The sequence below is a fragment of the Pygocentrus nattereri genome, chromosome 15 (genome assembly GCF_015220715.1).
Source record: "Pygocentrus nattereri isolate fPygNat1 chromosome 15, fPygNat1.pri, whole genome shotgun sequence".
NCBI classification, from domain to species: domain Eukaryota; kingdom Metazoa; phylum Chordata; class Actinopteri; order Characiformes; family Serrasalmidae; genus Pygocentrus; species Pygocentrus nattereri.
The window spans coordinates 20247104-20270077 of NC_051225.1; the positions used below are offsets into that span (position 1 = coordinate 20247104).

At 38.6% G+C, this 22974-nt stretch overlaps 1 protein-coding gene across 5 annotated transcripts in view; it reads left to right on the plus strand.

Annotated features, from left to right (window-relative positions):
- si:ch211-247n2.1 (calcium-activated potassium channel subunit beta-2) overlaps positions 1-22974 on the plus strand; it is a 47752-nt gene that overhangs the window by 1471 nt on the left and 23307 nt on the right. For 3 of the 5 annotated variants that reach the window (XM_037545156.1, XM_017699312.2, XM_037545155.1), the window contains exon 1: positions 13875-13999. The exons of 1 other annotated variant lie outside the window; for it this stretch is intronic. In XM_037545156.1, coding sequence (XP_037401053.1) covers positions 13935-13999 — 65 coding nt within the window. In that variant the 5' untranslated portion in view covers positions 13875-13934. Of the gene's footprint in view, positions 1-13874; positions 14000-14357; positions 14438-22974 lie in introns of those variants that run through there. One more of the 5 variants, XM_017699314.2, reaches the window with a different exon arrangement.

Genomic DNA, 22974 nt, shown 5'->3' on the forward strand with positions numbered 1-22974 from the left:
GGGATACTGTCTCACTTCCTGCTCTGACATGCAGGAGTGTGGCTAAAATAATGTATCTATGTAAAATACATATATCTATGTCTTGATAATAACTTGAAAATATGGGACAGCATTTCTTTAAGTAAAGATTTACATTCAAAATTATAACTTTTTCAAATTCACTTCAAAAGAAATTTTTGAATGTATCATTACTGTTTCAATAAAATCCTTTGGTTTAAAAGGTTACAAGACAGTCCTTATAAAGATATCATGTCCAAATACTTTTTAAGAAAAAGTAATTCTGTAGAATGGACATATAGCACATGTAGCTCAAAAAGTCAGTGAGAAGAAAACCAGCCTTCTTATTAGAAGTCAGAAAAACATGAATTGATCGCTTAAATCCATAGAAGCTTGTCCGAGTTGCAGAAGTTTGGGAACCTCTGATATAATGACAGGACTCTATAATCTGGTTTTGTTGATATTCAATAATAATTGAGTTTCCAGTTATCTCAGATGGAGGCATCACACTCAGCTGGTCTTGACAATAATTTCCAGTCGACCTTATGCCAAGGCCAAGAGTAGACTCCAAGTCCAAATGAAGTCAAGACCTAGACAAGACCAAAGCCACTAGTTTATGGTCTCAGACCAAGACTTGAGTATCTGCTTCCAGTTAAAGTTACATTTTTTTTACCATCCTTCCTATTATGAGTGGGGGAAAATGAACACTTACACTTACAGCATTTATCAGACGCTGTTCTTACAAGTGACTTACAAACAGATTTTTTGTCCATTTCAAGATGTGTCCTAACTTGTACAAAAAGTTTAGAGTCCAACTACCCTTGAGCTTAGATACTGCCAGAAACAGGAGTCCATGCTCATACCTAGAAAGAAAGTTTTTAAAATACAGAATTAAGGCATTGCATTAGTGCAATACAAAACATTTTAATAATTGCTATATTGGTGTTCATTTAAGTGCTTCAGAAGGAGATGGGACTTCAGTTGGTGTTTGAAGACAATGAGCAGGTCTGCTGTTTGTACAGCCAGTAGAAGTTTGTTCCACCGTCTGGGTCATAAGACAGATCAGAGTCTTGAAGAATGGCAGGTCAAGCCAAGCTGTACTTGAAGATTGAAGGGCTCAAGATACAGATCAAGTTTTGACCATTGCCATCAGGTAGGGAGGAGCAGGTCAAATTTTGGCTTTGTAGGCAAGAATTTTAAGTCAGATGTGGGCAGTAACAGTGCCCACAGAAGCCAATGAAGGAAACACAGCAGTGGAGGGGCATGAGCGAACATAAGAAGGTTGAAGACAAGCGATGCTATTACAATCTGGATCAGTTGGATCTGGGCCTGATGGCACACCTAAGAAAGACTAAGCAAGAGTAAGTTTCAGTAATCAAGCCTTGAGATGAGAAGAGACTGTATAAGCTCTTGTGTGGCCTCCTTAGAGAGAGAGGGTTGAATTGTCCGGATACTGTAGAGGAGAACCAAGTCATGTTTGCAGTATGTATGCAAACTGAATGACCACCAGAGTTCTCGAATGAGATGGTAAAATCATGTAGTTCCAGGATGGTTAATGTGCACCTTGGCAGGTTCGCTATAGCTCCAGTTGTTTTAAAATTGTCGTAACAGTGGAAATAGGCTGTTTTAGGCATAATTTTATAGCTATGGCCTGATTTCTGAAGGTCAGCTCACTTTTAACCACTTTTAACTTGACTTAAGGAGAAGTAAAAATAGCTTATCCAAAAACAAAAAGAAATTTAAGTAGAATTTAAGAAGTAGCAGATAAGAAAAATCCAATTGAGTTCTGTGTTCCCTAAAGGGCTGCAGTGTAATTTTTTAGTAACTACAACATGCCAACATGTCAATTGTCATTACAGATAGTATTTAACTGGCGTCACACAACAGCAGCACTTGTAGAGCCACTGTTGTGTACACATAGCCACATAGTTACTTAATAAATCATCCTGACAGATAAAATATATCTGGTGTGCTGTGTACTTCCTGGCTGTAGTGACAACAGCAGCAAAGTGGTATATGCTTAAATAGCATCCCAGCTGTCTGACATCATAATGGGAAAGAGACTGGAGAGCTGAGCCAGTGAAGGAGAAATCTTTGGAAAGTGAGATTAAACAGGAAAAACTTGCAGCCATCTTACCAAAGTTCATTTTCATCATTTTGTCACAGGTAGACAGTTGAAAGACCTTGTCCTTGATCATTTTTAAGTGTTGACATTGATGGTTGATTTCTTATGTCTAGATCTATTTTGGTTTAGCTGGTACAGGTGTAGGCAACCCAAATGTTAAGAAGAGCCATTTTGTCCTTTCAATAAAAATCAACCCACCTCAAGCCACAACATTTAATGTCCATTTTACCATCTTGGTAATATGTGCTCATCTACTACTATAGGCTAAAAAAAAAAAAAAAAAATGAAAACGCAGACTTACTTTACTTTAAGCTTTAGCTCAGCAATAGCCATGTTTCTCACATCTCCATCGGGAAACTTCTTCACACAAGTGGAATAGTTTCTTGTACACTGTCTCTCAACTTGTTTGAATTTTCACGTTCCACCTTAAATTGTGCCTGAGGCACCAGAATGTAATTGCTGCACCATTTTAGATGGAACAGGAATATTCAAATGAATGCTGGAGCCTATCCCATCTGTCATTGGGTAGAAGGCAGGATATAAAAACAAAATTCAATGATGTGCATATGTTTTAAACCCTATATTTCATTGAAAATAGCACAAAGACATCAAATAAAATGCTGAAACTGAGAAATTTTATTGGTTTTTGAAAAATATATGCCCATTTTGAATTTCATGCAAACCACATGTTTACCACTGTGTTTCATGACCTCTTCTTTTAACAGCTCTATGTAAGTGTTTTGGAACTGAGGAGACACTGCTGTAGTTTTAAAAATGAAATGTTTTCCCATTTTTGCTTAACATAGGATTTCAGCTGTTCAACACTTCAGGGTCTCCTTTGCCATATTTTTCATTTTATAATGCACCAAATGTTATCAGTGGTGACAGGTCTGGAATGAAGGCAGACCAGTTTAGTAGTTTTAATACAGAGCCATGCTGTTGTAACATGTGCAGAACGTAGTTTTACATTGTCTTGCTGAAAAAGACGTTGTCTGGATAGCAGCACATATTACTAAAACATGTATCTATCATTCAGCATTAATGGTGCCTTTACAGATTTGCCAGTCACCCATGCCTTATACCATCATGAATACAGGCTTTTGAACTGTGCACTGATAACAAGCTGAGGGGTATTTTGCCTGGAGGACAGTGTCCATGATTTCCAAAAAGAATTTTAAATGTTGATTCATTGGACCACAGGAAATTTTCCACTTCCACTCTGTCCATTTAAATGAGATCAGGCCCATAGAAGGGTAGCAGCATTTCTGGAATGTTTTTATTTGTGGTTTCTTCTTTGCATTTAAAAGCTTTAATTAGCATTTGTGGGTGCGGCAATGAGCTGTTTTCACAGACAGTGGTTTTCAGAGGTGTTTCTGAGCTCATGCAATGATTTCCACTACAGAATCATGTCTTTTTTAATGCAGTGCTGCCTGAGGGCCCAAAGATCACGGCCAGCAAATACTGTTTTTTTGGCCTTCTCCCTTTTGTACAGAGATTTCTCCAGATTCTCTGAACCTTTTAAAGTTATATTGTACCATAGTTGATGAAAAGCAAAAGTTCTTTGCTATTTTATGTTGAGAATTTTTTTTTGGAATGTGTTGTTGGCATCAAATTCAAAATGAGCATACATTTTTCAAAATAATGTCATTGCATTTTGTTTACATTTACATTTTTCACAGCCTTTTTTTGGAAGTAAGGTTGTAAAACAATATGGCTTAAATTGAGTGCTGTACTGCAAAGCAGACCAGGAGCTAAGCCAAAAGAACAGAAAGACATTAAAGCCCAAAAAAACTATTATGAACTAAAGATGAAAGTATTTTCAAGTACAAATCCATCAACATTTCACTTAAGTACACAACTAAAAAAATTGCTTATGTTTATCACATAGTGCACTGTGTGGAGATATATTGACCGAGAAATAGAAAAGTCTCATATTCAACTTGTGGCACAAGAGATGCCACATTTAGAATCATTTTGCCAGCTGTGTTTGCACATTAGACCTTCGCATTTAACCCATCCGTGCAGTAAAACACCCACATGAACACACACACTAGGGGGCAGTGAGCACACTTACCCGGAGCAGTGGGCAGACCTATCCACAGCGCCCGGGGAGCAATTGGGGGTTAGATGCCTTGCTTAAGGGCACTTCAGTCATCGCTGTCAGTTGAGGGGATCAAACTGGCAACCTTCCGGTCACAGAGCTGGTTCACCTCCAGCCCAGGACTGCCCCACGTGGTAAGTTTTAAAAGAATGCTGTTTGTCACATATTAGTAATGACAGCCTGTTGAGCACATTTCCCCTTACTCACTAGCAGAGATCGGTAGTAAGTAATTACATTTACTCAAGTACATGTACATATGTAAAATATAGGTGGATTTGTAATTTCTATTTTCTTAATACTCAGGAGAATACTAATCTTAATACTTTTACTTTTACTGAAGTATATCAGTGAACAAAGGAATCTAAGTTAACAGCTTTTTAGCCTCTTTGTGTTTTGTTGGTGACAACATCTACACTGCTTTTCAATGTAAGCTATTGTAAAGAGATTTTATTCCAAGCAATTTTGGAGCATTTCTGTTGATTATGAAATTATGAAATTTTAACACAACAGAAAAGGGCAGTTGCTGTGTTCAAATGATGTAGTGCCAGGGTTTCTGTTTTCATGCACACACTCAAACACACACACACACACACACACACACACACACACACTAGATGACTAATTTTAAGTGTGACAGCAAGTGAGTCTATTGTGCTTGTCACTCTTTTTGCACTACAAGCTATGTCAAATATTTCAAGCGTGAGGCTTATGCCCAGCATTAGCACAACTGTGTCTTTAATAGTCCCTCAGAACCTGACTCCACAGAAACATTCAGACTGCTACTGCCAAGTGCTGACTTTGGCTCGAAACACCTGAAGGTAGGACACAAGATTCAGCTGCATGGAAATGTCAAAAATTAAGTATCTAAAAGTATCTGTATTCAGTCCATTTTGTAAAGGTAGTATCAGAGTTCAAAACACCTTTTACATTTTTAGAAGGATGCTTGTAGAATAGTTACCCACTAAACTTAAAATATATACCATCTTTAAAAGAATTGCTTGTTTATTAAATACTTTACAATCAGTGCATGGCACATGGAGCTCTAAAAAGGCTTCTTTACAAATACTGAAGAAGACTGATAAATGTAAGAGATAAGATTAATCTCAGTGTTACTCTTTTGAGTGATGATGAAATTGAACCGTTTCCTCAGAAGTGGACATGTTCATGAGTGAATAACTGTGTTTTGTGGCAATGACATACATGCCATTAATTAAAAATCATACTCATTTTATAGTCAAATTTGCAAAGCTGTGTTATTGGGATACAGTAAATTGTTTGATTAATTCAGGGGATAAATTATGTTGAGAATTTTATAACATTTAAATACATACATTTTTCATGAAACATTAGCAGAGGAATTACATGAAGAAAATTACTGAACCAGTAACAGTGGGGAAAGTGTAAATTAGAAATTACAAAAGCAGAGTTTGTCCCAAGGAGCCTCAACAGCATTTATTCAAAATGTACTCTAAATATATTCTGAATATGTTATGGTTTCATGTGTTGTAATGGAATATGTTCCTGAATACTGTTATGTGTACTTAGTGTACTTAGTACTCAGCCATCACTACTTTTTCAAAGTATTCTACCCAACACTGGTGATACTGCTACAAGTGCTTGACTTATGCTGCAAACAAGAGAATCCAAACTTCTAAAAAGCAGGCTTTCAATGAACCAGAATGTTTCTTTGAACTTGAATAAACACAAAAGAACAACATTTCTCATGAGTAAATGTAGTAACACTTTGTGCACATCACCAATTATTCTTGAGATATTTTGCTCATTGTCAATAAAATAAATGGGTTTTAAAAAGACTGATTTAGGGCTCATCAAATTTTGAGATTTTCACATCTGGTCTTTGGAGTTTTTTTCCTCAAGAGCTTGTAATTGTGTTTATAGTTATGGAGTGTGGCGTGTGTGGTGTGTTGGGGGGTGTTTGAGCAAACAGCCGTAGAAATTTAACTCCTAGCCTTGAGACATGAGGTCTTTACGCTTCATTTCAACTTTCACTTTTAAGTCTGGTTCAGTTTGCTTTTCAAACTTTGTAGTAATTTTGAGGACAGCTGCAGTTTCTTCATAACAGTAGCACAAAATCTAGCATACCTTGGGCAATCTTGCAACAAATAACATCATCTTTTAACATCATTTTTGATTTGGCAGAGAAATCATACCAAGCATTCATTTTGCAAATGCCTTTACTAATCTTGGGAAGCCTCTGTCTTAAACTGTGTGGATTTTTGTGTTGAAGGGACCTCTGTTCACATGTACAGTACTGTGTAAAAGTCAGAGATCACCCTTCATTTATTTCCAATCAAAACAATCGTTATCCATCCATCCATCCATCCATCCATCCATCCATCCATCCATCCATCCATCCATCCATCCATTATCTTCCGCTTCTCCGGGGTTCGGGTCGCGGGGGCAGCATCCTAAGCAATGAGGCCCAGACCTCCCTTTCCCCAGCCATTTCCACTAGCTCTCCAAGGGGGATTCCGAGGCGCTCCCAGGCCAGCTGGGTGATATAGTCATGCCAGCGTGTCCTGGGTCTTCCCCGGGGTCTCCTCCCAGCTGGACTTGCCTGTGACACCTCCCGAGAGAGGCGTCCAGGAGGCATCCTAACCAGATGCCCGAACCACCTCAACTGGCTCCTCTCGATGTGAAGAAGCAGCGGCTCTACTCCGAGTCCCTCCCGGATGACTGAACTTCTCACCCTATCTCTAAGAGAGAGTCCAGATACCCTGCGGAGGAAACTCATTTCGGCTGCTTGTATTCGCGATCTTATTCTTTCGGTCATTACCCAAAGCTCATGACCATAGGTGAGAGTGGGAACGTAGATCGACTGGTAAATCGAGAGCCTTGCCTTATGGCTCAGCTCTTTCTTTACCACAACAGACCGGTAAAGAGCCTGCATCACTGCTGACCCAGCACCAATCCGCCTGTCAATCTCCCACTCACTTGTACCATCACTCTTGAAAAAGACCCCGAGATACTTGAACTACTAAGATACTTGAGCCTATCCCCGACCCAGAGAGGGCTCTCCGCCCTTTTCTGCCTGAGAACCATGGTCTCAGATTTAGAGGTACTGATTCTCATCCCGGCCGCTTCACACTCGGCTGCAAACCGATCCAGCGAAAGCTGAAGTTCGCGGCCTGATGTCCCTAATAGGACCACATCATCTGCAAACAGCAGCGATGTGACCCTGAGGTCACCAAACCGGACACCCTCCATCCCCTGACTGCGCCTAGACGGAGACGGACTCCCCTGACGGAGTCCAACTCTCACTGGGAACGAGTCTGACTTACTGCCGCCTATGCAAACCAAACTCCAGCTTTGTTTGTACAGGGCCTGAATGGCTTGTAGCAAAGAGCCATGTACCCCGTATTCCCGAAGCACCTCCCACAGAATACCCCGAGGAACACAGTCGAATGCCTTCTCCAGATCCACAAAGCACATGTGGACTGGTTGGGCAAACTCCCATGAACCCTTCAGAATCCTGGAGAGGGTGAAGAGTTGGTCCAGTGTTCCACGACCAGGGCGGAACCCGCACTGCTCCTCCTGAATCCAAGGTTTGACTATAAGCCGGACTCTCTTCTCCAGTACCCCTGCATAGACCTTACCAGGGAGGCTGAGTAGTGTGATTCCTCTGTAGTTGGAACACACCCTCCGGTCCCCTTTTTTAAAAAGAGGCACCACCACCCCAGTCTGCCAATCCAGTGGCACCACCTCCAATGTCCACGCAATGTTGAAAAGGCGTGTCACAAAACAAGCGTTACATAGAAATCAATAATTTTTCAGGAAAATATCAGAAAACATATTTAACAGAGAATTACACAGAAGTTTTTTCTATATTTAGTGTGTCCAATTTTCTATTCTTTTGTCTTGCTTTAGATTTTTCCAAGAGCTTAAGAACTTTATGCTCTGCTTCTCACAATCCAAGTAATCCCAAGCAATCAGCAATGTTGAGGTCTGGACTGCGCTGTGGCCAGTCCATCGTTCTGAGAACACCAGCAGCTTCTTTAAGTTGCTACTTCATTTTTGTCTATTTCCATTTATCATTAACAACTTCTTGACACCTACACATCCTTTTTGCCTCCTAGTGTTGTCCTCTCACAGCGGAAAGATGGACAGAAAAAAGCTTTAAGTACCGGTCATCTGATGGTGAGAGTTTTGGTGGTCAGTCCCATTTTCTGTATGTCAGGGATGGGGAACTGTGAATCCCGCACAGTTTGGTGACTTTCTTATTTAAGCACACCTGACTCAACTCTAAAGTTAATTACCATGTTTAGTCATTGTGTCAGAACAAAGAAATCAGCAAATTGCGCTGGACTCCAGCTCCTACCTTCTAAACTGACCTGCCTGCTCTGTCTGACCTTCAGGTCGCCCAGCAGGAGCCTAAAGTTCTACACTGCACTTCTGCTTGGTTCTATTTTCAGCACTAATACACCATGAATCATGCCGGTGTGTGGCACAGTCACGTCCCATCAGCACTTAGAACACAGAGGAGGTTGCTGAGCTCTCACCGAGTAGGTTAGTGCACCCATCCTCATAGAAGGTACAAAAAAATAACAGAGCCACAAAAACAGTGGATTTAGTTGGGTTTCAGTAGTACTTATAAGGGTAGTGTCAATTTATTCAGAATCAGAATTTGGCAACCCTCCTTCATTATGCCATCGATGGGAAATAACTGATGACCAGATATCATTTAAATGGTAAACCATTCTCAGCACAGCAGGGACACCAACATGGTAATTAGTGGTGTAATTCTGTATTAACTTGTATGGGTTTTGTTGTTTTGAGGGGCTTGCCAAACCTGCTTCTTGTAATTTAAATATGTGTATATACTTGAATAATTGAGGATAGGCTACTTACACCTATTTGGTACTTACACCTATTTGCTTTTAACACCAGTAGCATAATCTTAATTTCCACTGGTACCCAGATGGAATTCCATATGCACCAAACTAGCAGCGATATATATTCACATTTTATGGAATTAACTCAAAGGTTTAACATAAACACAGACATATTAAACTTGCATTTGGCATTCAGCTAGACAGAATCTATGTCAGCAAAAAAGTCTATTTTGAAACAAAAAACTCTTTTAGGAAATTGGCATTCAAAAGTACTTAACTGCAACTATAAAATAATTAACCAATACAGCACAAGAGGGAGTATGTTAGCATGAAAAACATCACAGCTGACTTTGATTCATTTGTGCGCTCCTGATCATTGCATAGAACTATAAAGTGAGTAAAACAGGAGTGAGTGAAATAATACTGTAATGAAAAAATATTCATAGGAAATCTGCTATGCTATCCAATTGCTTTCATTTTTATGCTTTACCACTCATATTAATAATATTTTATTATATTTTAATAAATGTTTTTACCTATTGACCTATTTCAATGTATGCTACTAATAAGAGTGGCATGATAGTGTGTGTTGTTAATGGATTAATGGCGTTTTTCCATACTATGCACATTTACTGGCCACTAGACACATTTACCTTATTGATACATCTCACAGGTATACAATTGGAGACTTCACAGAGAAACAACCAGGTAGTACTGAACCAGCAGCAATCGCCCCACAGATCTACCTACCGATTAAATCCAATATGCTTATCATTCTATATGAAATTTTAATGCAGTACACATAAATGTACAGTAGGTACAAGGGTTATAAATGAACACTTTTAACGATGTACTAGAACTGACTGTGGGGCATGTATTGTCTAGTTTTTGTGGCTTTCTGTTAGTAGCAGCATGCAGTGCTGTATAGGGTAAGATTGACGTCACCACAAAACATCAGTTAGATGAGATTTATTTGCGATTGAGACTTTAGTTGGCATGTCCATTTTATGATCCACTTAACTAGCCAGTTCTGATTTCCAGTGCTGTACTAGTTCCATGGCAGGTTTTCTGATAATCTTGCCTACTGCTATACTATGACATTTTTATCTAAACACAGCAGAAGGCCAGTTGTTTCACACCATGCAGGGTATATGGTTTTATAGAGGCTATCATTTCCCCATACTTCTCCCTCTCAGTGGGTGTACAAACAGCATTTGAAGTGGCAGCTGGGACCGACTAGCTCTGCTCAGGCGACACAACACCTAAAACCCTTATTCAGTCAACCTGGTCTTCATTCTGGTTCAATGTGGTCTCATGAATTTCACTGTGCGTTTAATAAAATGGGGAGAGCAGCACAGTGGAACTGAGCATATTTGTAGACCCTCGAGTCAAGCCAAGCAAAGCAGTGCATTTCCCTGTACATTTGAAAGTTTGCAAAAATGTATGGCTTAAATCTCACCAGACACTTTATTAGAACCCCTGACCTTGTAGGTCCACCTCATTGGTGCACAGGTGTACAGAGACTGTAGCACACCTACTGCCATGCCCATTTCTGTTAGCTATCCTCTAGCCCTTTATTAGCAGCTTATTTCTGTCCAGAGACGCGTTCTTACACTTGTACCAGCACCACGCACTCACTACATCCTACTACTCAGTCCTCTACCCGACTGAAATCTGGTCAATAACAGTCCTGTGTTTAGAAACAGATTGACTGATCACTGACAAATTTTGCTTCTTTAGTTTAGCAATGGAGCTACATGGCTAATATTGCTAACAAACACTAGAAGCAGTGAGGGCTCTGCCTATTAAGGGAGGTAAAAATGCTTCTTATGGCCCCCAAAAGGCTACAGCCGCCCCTAACTAGAAGTCAGTAGTCACCCAAATCTTTTTTTTCCCCAAACATTCCCAAAATTTTTCCAAAACTTACAACCCATCTCAACTGTCAACAAGTGAGACCTTAATGAAACCTGTTTTGGAAAGGGATATGTTTTAATGGAAAAGATTTGGGTGACCATTGACTTTGTAGGTATGTGAGCTTTGTATCTCCAACACTAAACTAAAGCAGCAAAATTTGGTCAGCAGACATGTCGTGGCTGATCATTACAAACAGTGTAAATCTGATTTTTAATGAAGATTTCATGAAGTTACTTTAACAATGGGGAAGCACTGCCAGAAATGAAAAGTATGACATCTGTAATTATTGGATGTAGGACTTCCCAGAGATATAATGTTCGCTGTCAGTAACAACACTATTCAAAAGCAGCTGTTACACTGCATTTATGCAAATATATTGTCCTTTGATCAGTGTGAAGCTGGTGATGCATTAACCCTTAGACCACATTGGTGGAACATGAAAAGCCAAAGTGTGAATCCAGGCAGAATTTTCCACTCGACCTTCACGAGTCTTGTGTATGAACTTACATCGCTCACAAGCCACTGTTTAGAGTTATATCAGGAATAGCATGTGAATAACTGACATATCTCTGCCAGGGTCCCAAGGTTATGACACAGCTTTGTACGACACCTGCCATACCATGACTTCTCAGTAAGCCACAGCACTTTATTTAATGGACCAAACAAGTGCAGAGGCTCTTGTTTGTCTTGGGTTACGTGGCCAGGAAAGTGCCTGCTGGATGTAGAACAAAAAGCCTACAACGAGGCAAGCATTCTCAACCCCCTACAGTGTTGTGCCATTCACCCGGAGCGATTCTGTGCACTTGTCCAGCTATGAAGGGAATCTTTGAAGAATATCCTACTGGCTACCGGGCAGCCTTCACCAAGCTTGACAGAAAAGATTGCACAGTCGCTCCAGACGACCTTTACCAAGCGAGCTGTGAATGAATGAGGGTCTTAACTAATGCACCCATACACAACTTGATACTGTAGTAGTTGAATTAACTGCTGGGGTCTGGATGAGTCTGGATGAAACAAGGAAGTTATACCTAATTTGGCTTTTGCATAAACTTTGAAGGAGATGTGCTATATATATATATATATATATATATATGTGTGTGTGTGTGTGTGTGTGTGTGTGTACTCACCGGCCACTTTATTAGGCACACCTGTTCAATTGCGTGTTAACACAAATAGCTAATCAGCCAATCACATGGCCACAACTCAATGCATTTAGGCATGTAGAGGTGATCAAGACAACTTGCTGAAGAGCGAACCGAGCATAAGGATGGGGAAGAAAGGTGATTTAAGTGACTTTGAACATGGCATGGTTGTTGGTGCCAGACGGACTGGTCTGAGTATTCCAGCAACTGCTGATCTACTGGGATTTTCATGCACAAGCATCTCTAGGGTTTATACAATGGGCCGGAAAAGAGAAAATATCCAGTGAGCGGCAGGTGTGTGGACGAAAATGCCTTGTTGATGTGAGAGGTCAGAGGAAGATGGGCAGTCTGTTTCGAGGTGATAGAAAGGCAACAGTAACTCAAATAACCAACCAAAATCTCTGAGGAATGTTTCCAACACCTTGTTGAAAGTATGCCATGAAGAATTAAAAGGGGGTCCAAATTTTAATTGTAAGATATACCTAATAAAGTGACCGGTAAGTGTATATATATATATATATATATATATATATATATATATATATATATACATGCACACAAGGCACCCAAGAAATTATTGTTACTTTTTATAGTTTTTGTGTTTATTTTAAGTATGAATATGAATTTATTCTAATGTATATTGTGATAAACTCACTGCTGAGGTAAATTGTTTAAAAATTACAGTACACAGTAATATATATATATATATATATATATATATATATATACATGTGCGTGTGTGGGTGTGTGTGTGTGTGTGTGTGTGTGTGTGTGTGTGTGTGTGTGCGTATCTATACGTATCTATACCCTAACACTTGCAGAATCACAGAATCATAAGGATTAGACACTGGAAGGAGGAACTGAACTAATGTCTTCCTTCAAAGACTGAACAAATGTATGAATCACAAGTGAGACACTGCAACAACAGCAAATCTCAGAGCAAAACAATTTAGAGGTCCAAAACGTACAAAGGACCAGGATAAAAATCTCCATGTGAAAGGACATCAAAGATCTTTCATGCAAAGTGAACTACAGATATATGCTTATATATCCAGAGCTTAGACTTTAAAATGCCAAAGGTGACTGAACAAGCTAATTTTGTATGCTGTTTGGTCCTTTGCTTGATTGCTCAGTATGGAAGCAGCTAATGAAAAAATATGTTTATTGAACTTTTTGCAGACAAGCTCTGATTACAACAATCAGTGGTGGCTGTGAAAATAGCCAAAAGCGATTCAAAATGACTCAAATCTTTAACAATTTGCAATCTAGATTGAGATATTTGACTCCTGACATCTCTGCCTTGTTGCTTTCATATCAAAGTCAGAGTTTTAAAATGAATTAAGGGTCAAAAATAGCTTATATTGTTTTTGCTACACTTTCATGAGCAAAAATCCTTTCTTTCATAAACCGATACTTAGCTCAACCTCAGTGACCCAAGACCAAGCGCATAACTGTTAAAGTAAGTGTTTTTGTCAGCCCAGCCTGTACAATAGAGCTGACCTGGATTCATCACTGTTGTTTGAGGGTTATTACTATACTGTTGCGGGCTTGAATGAGCAAGATTAACAGCCTGCTGAGTGGATTCCTGACTGGAGGCTGGGCCGGAGGAGCACAGTGAATTTAATGTTCACCAATTGATGGCCACTGTCAGAAGCCCTCCCCTCCAGCCCACAAAACAATATTGACAAACGTGCACGCCGCACTCCTCCTAAGAGTGGCATGTCAATCTTTTATTGCCAGTCGGCCTGGCCCTGCTGAAAAATCTGTTGACAGAAGCCTGACCACGTTAGAGTGCCCGAGTAATGGCCGCCTCTGACTGCGACTGCAACCCGTGCTGTACCTGCCAGGGACGTCTGTGCGATTCCAGGTATTTTCAATATGCGACCCCACTGACTAACGACGTAAGATAAAGAGAGAGGATTTATTGTTCAGATAGAGGAAGGAGGAAATTGCCTCGGCTTCAGTTAGCGGCCCACTCTCTTAGTGCGAAGCAAATATTTGCCACCCGACAGCAGCCTTCACCAGCAGTATTTGCGGTGTTTTCTTTAGCAGTATGTGGCATTGATCAAAAAGAAAAAACCTGACACTGCGGACAAATCCTCAGTTAGTGAGGTGCAAGACAAGCGCACAACATGCTCTTCTTCGTTAAATATTTACCTTACTTAATGACTGTGTTACTGACATTTTAAGGACACCTTTTGTTGCATTTTTTCCTTTAAGTGGAAAATAAATCAAGCAGGCGGCATGTCAGTGAGGCTTAATGTGCTTCTAGTATACAGGAGTCAAGTCAAGAGATGAAAGGCAGGTTAGTGGCTTTTTATTCTACTTTATAGTATTAGGTAGGTAGGTTCTTGTGGCTTTCTTTGGGATGTCCATTTAATCATATGACACTCACAGGCAGTTATGAGTTTAATTTACTCAAGAACATGTACTTAAGTAAAACACTGATGGATTTGTGTTTTGTATTTTCCAAAAAATATTGGATTTGTATTTTCATATAATTACAAGTATATTATTATATATAAGTACATCGGTAGGTAAAGGAATCTACTTTACATTTTCACCATTCATATTTAGTTACTAATTCCTGTTGATGACAGCACCTATACTGCTTTGTGATCGGTCACACTTTCGACATTGGAGCTCTGGCGTTTTCTTTTAGACCAAAAAAAATGCCAGAAAGAGAAGAATAGAGAGCACACAATCCTTAGTTCCTCTGCTGATAGATGCTTTATTTACTGAGACGCTCCTCTGCAGATCTTTAAGTCACTTAGTGACTGATTCGTTTTTTCGACCTTATACCTTTGTAACTCTACTCGAGTTGTTTTTGGGAAGATAGATACTTTTATTTTTTACCTGTGTCATAATTTTACCCTTATATTAATACTTTTACTTGAGCATGGACAAAGACAGCTGTATGACTCCTTTGTGGTTTGTACTACAACAACTGCATGAATCTAACTACTAAATGGTCAGTAGTAATCTCAGTGGTCAGTAGTGATGTGTAAACTGATGAGGACCATTCTACCAAATTAGTTTAAACTGCTGTCCCACAGTAAAACACTACTTAAAAACTCCAACCCTCATTGCAGCAAGGTGAGATCCCATTATTTTGATGTAAATTTCAAAGTCAGTATGTAACTTTACAAACTGTCACTACCAAAAAATAAATTTTCTTCACATAATCACATAAACTTCTTGTGTTTTAATGATAATGATAAAATATTTAGATTTTATGTGTGTACAACCATTTGAAGCTTTGTTTGCTAGTCGTGTATTGGCTAGCATTTCTAAATTATGCCCAAAATTAGCTAAAATTGTCACGACAGAGGCATTTGGTAAAGTTTCAGAACACTTTATTTGGAATGGGCCTTTGTAGATGATTAATAAACGCTTAACAGAGTATCAGTAACACATCAACAACACATCATTGAAGTAGCAGTAGTGAAGCATCTGAACACACTGAAGAAAATATCTTGAAGATGTAATGTTGACACATTACTCACATTAAGTAGATGTATTGTTACCTAATCTTACCCAACCTCACCCAAAACTCAACCTAACCCTGGCCCTACTCCTAATCCTAACCTTACCCTCAACCTAAAACCTAATCTTAACCCTCATATGTTTCTGAAATGTTCCTGAGAATCTGTTGAGTGTTTGTTTCATCTAAACAGGACCGCTCAGAATAAAGTGTCACAGTGTTATGACAAAATGGAATAATCAATCATTTATTTTAATAAAATAAACTTATTTAAGGTTTAGGGTAATTTAAAGAAAAAGGATTTTAGTTGAAGTCAGATAAAATCTGGGATGTGTTTAGAGCTTTAACCCAATCAGGTAGAATGATCCATTGTAGCTTCATCCTCACTTCAAATATAGGTACATAGAGATCCTCTTTCTCCTTTGAATTGTCCTTTTGCTCTTTGAGGCTTTTGAGTTGACAGCTGGAAATTTCACTGCCCTGGTTTGATTCTTTGGTAAGAATGTAAAACAAGGTTTGGGGCGCTCGGGATGTGCTACAATGAACATTTCCTTTTTGGAATTGGGACTGCTGATTGGTTCTCAGTAAGCGTATAATTTAGCTGGTGAAGAATGGTCTGGGAAGAGTAATTTTAGTGTGACGATATATGTTTAACTGGGAGTGATTGAGGGTAAAATTACATGAGGAAAGAGAATGTTAAAAAAAAAACCCCACCAAAGTCTCTGTAGAATTACAATGATCCTGCAGTTCACCTAAAATCTGTTTCCCCCAATATCACGTCACAAAAATCTAAAAAATATCCCCCAGCTGGAGTAGAATATGAAATATAAATTATGTGAAATCTAAAGATGTGTTTGTTGAACTTTCAACAAATGGCAGTGAACTTAATATTAAACATCCTCAGATTATTTGCTGAATGAGTTGCAGTCAGAACACCTCATTCACCTTATTGCACACTACATGCAGACTTAGGCTGGAGAAAAGCTTCTTTTTACTCAAAACCAGCCACACATTTTGGATACTATTTACAGCCCACAAATAGTTCAGCACTTGCTTGTCAAATACACCCACCAGGGCTGTCCCTCCTCCCCCCCTCCTCCTTCCTCTTGCCTGGATCTGTCACACATTCAGAGCAGATCTGGGTAGCATCTGGTTGTAAATTACATGTTGTGAAATGTGAGGCATGCCTCCATGTGGTCACAAGGTTTTTTGTTTGTTTGCTTTTTTTTTTAACTGTGTTATGCTGTAAAAAGAGCCAGTGACCTTTTTCAGTTCAACATCATTTTAGGACACTGATCCATTGCCCTCCACCAAGCTCCTTATACCCTTCAGCCTGCTTCTAGGCCTCAGTTACTGAAAAAAAAAATATATATATGGATCATTCAACTGAATTACTTCAAACTGCAGTCCCACAGAAAAATATAGAATAAATAGAATATGAAAAACAATTAAGTATTCAGACCTTAGATGTTTACAGTAATGATATTATAATCTATTTAAATACAAAGCATTAAATGAGACAAGTATAAGCTGAATATGTATAGAATCATCACTTTTAGGATATTTTCTATGGGATGAGTTGGCTGTTCCAAACCCTAACCCCTAAATTTACAGTTGTAATTAATACTTGCTATTATTTTTACATGTTTTAAAAGTTTTTTCATTCATTTAAAAGTGACCTTGAAAGTTTTTTTCCCTTGAGGAACAGCCTACCAAAAAGTCATATAGTCATATCCAAAAGTTTGGACACCCAGGCCAAAATGCATGCTCTGACAATTTCTCAGGCCCAATCCCATTTCTTCTTTTTACCCCACCCGTTGTTTTTGAGAGTCACCCTAACCCCTTGGAACTGAATTACAAGGGATAGTGGTTCAAATGAAACCCTCAAACTTAAAAAGAAGAAAATTACTTCATTATCAGCTACTAGTGCTGCTCTGCAGGCGACCCGGCCCATCTTCAGTGACAGCAGAGGAGGGTAAAGTTCAGCTCCTCACTGCTGGGCTTTAGTTACATTTAGGGAATCATAAGCTTTCAAAGAGGGGCTATAAGACAATTATTTATTATCACCCACTGCTAATTCTTTGGTGATACAAAGCTGAAGTCACATACCAGCTTCTTGTTCCACCTTAAATGGAGTTACATTCTGGCACTTCAGGCATCAAAACTGCTGGACTATTAAAGGTAGAACTGGAAAATTAGCTAGCTAGCATGCTTGTTACTGTCACGCGCTCTATGCCAGTCACGCAAGACAGGGACTCCACATCCCAGAATCCCCTGGAGTCTCACCTGACATCCTACTCCCCACCCCACTCCTGGCGGAGATCTTAGTCTCCTGGTTATTAACGACTCACACCTGCATTAGTAGTCAAGGGACTCTTAGGTTGGGCTATTTAATTGTTCCACCGAACCTTACTGAGCATTTATTCTTGTGCCATTTTGCTTTCATGTGCTTAGACTACCGTACTGGTTTGATGACTTTTGTTTTTTGCCTTGCCCCTATTTTGGATACCTCTGTCTCTGTCTTTTGGATTTGTACCTTTTTGACTCTAGCTTGGACTGAGACTACGATTCTGTTTTGCTTTATTCGATTGCTGCACTTTTCCATGTCATTAAAAATGCACTTATTTCCTATCTGCGTTCGTCTGCGGCTTCCTCATCCTCACAGTTACAAAGGAAATACAAATAATAAATTGAAACAACATTAAACTAAAAGCTAAATAAAAGCCAAATTCATCATAAATGATGAATTAAAAATCATAATTTGTTTCTTTGGTCGTGTTTCTTTGGTCATCTTGCAGCCATCTTGCCCATTTTCTTTTTGTCTGATAACACTACGTTTGGAGTCTCTGAAAAACGTCCGTTTGGAGGGTAATGTAGCCCTAACACTTCGCCCTACCCTACTATCTCAACAAAAATTGGGACACCCTAACCCTAGACATGAACAAGCAAAACAGAAGGTGGGAGGGGCAAGGAGTGAAATGGGATTGGGCCTATAATAAGTTAACACATACTCTACAGACAACACACTTCTGCCCCTGTGGGGAGACTACACTTAGACTCTCCCTGGTTCCCAATACTCACATCTGCATGTGATTCCAGGACTCATTACTCCTTTTCATAAACTCCTTGGTTTAGTTTTGCTCACATCTTCTTGTTTAAGATGGTTGTCTTTTGTTATTTTCTTTGCCACTGCTTTGTTTTCTTGATTTTTCAAACATAGATCTACCTCTTGCCTGTTTGATGAACAATGTTGAACAGTGTTGAACTGCCCCAAATAAAGCCATTTTGCACTTGCGATGGCCTTACATGCTTCCAATGCTACAATTAGCTGAATTTATGGGGCAGTCGCGGGCTGGAGGTTAGGACACCAGCCTTGCAACTGGAAGGTCGCCAGTTCAGTCTTCTGAATCAACAGTATGTGACTAAGGTGTCCTTGAGCAAGGCACCTAACCCGCAACCGGGCAAGTGTGCTCACTGCCCCCTAGTATGTGTCTGTACTAGTGTGTATGTGGTGTTTCACTGCATAGATGGGTTAGAATGTGGAGGTGAAATTTCCCCACTGTGGGACTAATAAGGGCAACATAATCTTTAGCATACTGGAAAAAAATAAAATATGCAACCCCATTTCCAAAAAACTGTGCAAAATGTAAATAAAAACAAAATGCAATGATGTGCAAACCATTTAAATCCCAAATTTCATTTAACATAGTACAAAGAAGACATATCAAATGTTGAAACTGAGAAAATGTATTGTTTTTTGAAAAAATATTTGCCCATTTTGAATTTGATGCCAACAACATGATCCAAAACAGTTGGGATGGGGGCATTTTTACAACTGTGTTTCATCACCTCTTCTTTTAACAACTTTTAATAATCATGTTTGGGAACTGAGGAAACAAATTACTATAGTTTTTAGAGAAATTATATAGTTCATAAGTGAAATATTTTCCCATTCTTGTTTGATATAGGATTTCAGCTGCTCCTCAGTTTGAGGGGTAATTTGTTGAATTGGTCATTCGCCCGGAGGACACAGTGTCCATGATTTTGAAAAAGAATTTCAAATGTTGATTCGTTGGACCACAGAACACTTTTCCACTTCTCCACAGTCCATTTTAAGTGAGCTCAGGCCCAGAGAAGGTGGCAGCATTTCTGGATCCTGTTTATTTACAGTTTCTTCTTTGTGTTTTATATTTTAACTTATTTGTGGAGGCAGTGATGAACTGTGTTCACAGACAGTGGTTTTCAAAAGAGTGTCTGAGCCCATGCAATGATTTCCACTACAGAATCATATCTGTTTTTAATGCAGTGCCACCTGAGGGCCCAAAGATCAGCAAATACTGTTTTTTGGTCTTATCCCTTGTTCACCTGAAGGAACTTTTAAATATATTATGTACTATAGATGATGAAAACTAAAAGTTCTTTGTTTAATGTTGAGAAACGTTATTCTTGAATTTATATTTATCTTTCACAGAGTGCGGACCCCTCCTCATCGTTACTTCTGAAAGATCCAGTCTTGCTTTATCATACCCATGTTACTGACCTCACCAGGTGTTTTTTAGCTTTTGACAACTTTATTAACTTTTTGTTGCCCAAACTTTTTGGAATGTGTTGTTATTGTCTTTGTATTTTCAATGAAATATAGGGTTTAAATGATTTGCACATCATTGCATTTATACATACATGCTATTGCATAGCATCTCGACTTTTTTGGAAATCGAGTTATGAAATGAGGTCTGTATAAAAGTTAAAGCACATTTTAGTAAATAAACATACATTGTGCACTACATTTTCAGAAAAAAAATGTCAAATTAAGATTTGTTCTCTATCTAAATGAGTAACTTATTTTCAATTAAAAAATCAACAAAACATATAGTTTTACCTGAGCTATTCAAACTTCTCTATGCAACGTAATACATTTTTCACAATTAAAATTTTCTATACATATCCAACATTTTGATATTAATTGAGATTTACATTACATACATAATTTGCATCATTTTTATGTCACTAACTCTTTTCAGTCAGTTCCTGAATTCTTTAGATTTTTTTGGGGTAGATAATCCCAAAGACAGATCTATAGCTAAGAAGATCTAACATAAACAAGCCCATAGCTACATAACTCTGGAGCTATGTAGTGAATAGCTGAGAAAATTTCATGACAATAGTGAAGACTGTGTAGTTTATAGATCAACTGAGTAATCAAGACTATTAACAGGGTTGCTAACCAACTCAGCTAGTTTGCCACTTAGCATCTATATAATTTTGTTTTATGAGTAGTAATGGAAGCTCTCAATGTGCACCTCTCTCAGATCTCAGAGCTGTTTGGTTTGCATAGTGAGCTCTTTTATTTATCTACCTGCATTTGCATCAGCAGAGCAGCAGAGAGCGTTTAATATTCCTTGCAATTTTATGAGCATGTGTTTAGATTGCATCCCTTTCTGGCCAACAGTGTAGAAACTTTCCATAATAAAATTGTCATTAGAGTAATGACCTGAAAATGGTCTCATTAAGAGGTAATTACATTTGCTTGATGAAAATGATAAATTAATATACAGGGAAAATGTCAACACAATTTGAAACAATAATTGAATAGAGCTGTCATTTCTCTTTTGTGAAGTGCTTTTAAAAAGTCACTGTGGCCAAGGGAGGACCACTCTTTCTGCAGGACCCCCAAACCTAATTCAAAGGTAATCATATCCTGCATGTCACATATAACAGATTAACAGAGAAATAGTGAAAAGTACATCAAATCTGAGCAATTAATGAATGCACATATAGATTAGATTGATGTGTGGCTCTGTTAAGGCAGCACAAGACCAAAGACTGTGATAGCACAACGCACATATTGTGGTGGATGCAGTGTATACATGGGTTTATATGGACTCATGTAGTCTACCTTATACTCTATCAGTGTCAGGATAGATACTTTAAAAAAGCATTCCAGGACTGATTAGTAATTACCTGTTCAAAATCTAATCTGTAACATAATCAAAAAGATTACTATATTAAATTAAATTATATTAAAATAACATAACATCTGATTACTTTTTATTACTTTTAGATTACTTTTAGAGCTATTAGTTCAATACAGACATGAGAAAAATCTCATGTTTAGCCAACTGGCCAAATTGTGGAGCAACATATGTAAATATTTAACAAGATTACATTTGTACAGTACAACTGTATAAGTTATTATTTTATATGTCAACTGAATGTGTTAAATAATACATACTTAAAACTTTGTTTTAAGTGAAAAGCTATTAGCACTTAAGGTGCTTTTTTGTGCATCATTTAAAAAGAGGAAACCCACACTCGTAGGATGTCACAAATGTATGCCTTTCTGCAGTCACAAACTGTGAGTATATTAAACATTTCTTAACAAACCCTAGATAAAAACATGATTTTGACAACTACATCTAGGCCAGGAGTGTCCAACTGCGTTCCTTGAAAGCCACAGGTTTGCCGAGATTCGCCTTTTTCCATCTTCTACCTTGTTAGATTCTATTCAAGAAGGCCTTACTAATTAGCTGATGAGTTGAACCAGCTGTGTTCAGTGATGCAGAAGTACTGTGGCCTGCCAGGACTGGAGTCTCACATTCAATCTAGACCAACTGCATTGGAGTTAGATGCTAACTATACTGTGCTACTAGATAGCCAACAACATGTAACCTACAGCTGCTTTAAGTGCTTTTAATCCAGTGTGGGAAAGTAAGTGTACACCACCTTTAGCTTTATAATAACATAACATTACATAACTTAACATAGAGACACCAGGGGAAATTAGCTTTAATTGAGTTTAGGTTGTGGAGACAGGAAAAAAGCTGGAAAGCTGTAAATGGTTTTAACAGGGTATTCCACTAATTTTTCAAAAGTTCTGCATAATTAAGCATTAAGATGTAAACATCAAGTCATTCAAATCAAACTTGGTTCCTTGCAGGCCACAGGTCTGCAGAGATTAGCCTTTTTTCTGTTCACCAAGGCCTTGAGAGTTAGCTGATAAGTTGAACCAGGTGTGTTGAATGATGTAGGAGTCTGCAGTGCTGCAGCCTAATATGAAATGAGTCACTGAGTCAGAATGGTAGCGATACGTGGTTGGAACAAGACATCTGAAGTGTTTTATGCTTCCTAAAGCTACATCAAAGAAAGTTCCATGAAGTTATGGAATTATGTTATGGAAAAAACACATTGCCTGTTTGCCATTAAAATGTGATTGGCTGAGCTGCATTTGAAGTCCCTGAAGCACCATCGTCTTTAAAAGAGTAGTATAGCCACAGCTGAGCAAGCCAACATGTCTGTCTAAATCTCATATTTGCTCCGCAGCTATCAGTGCAAGGAGAGAAAATGAGAGCAGGCAGGCG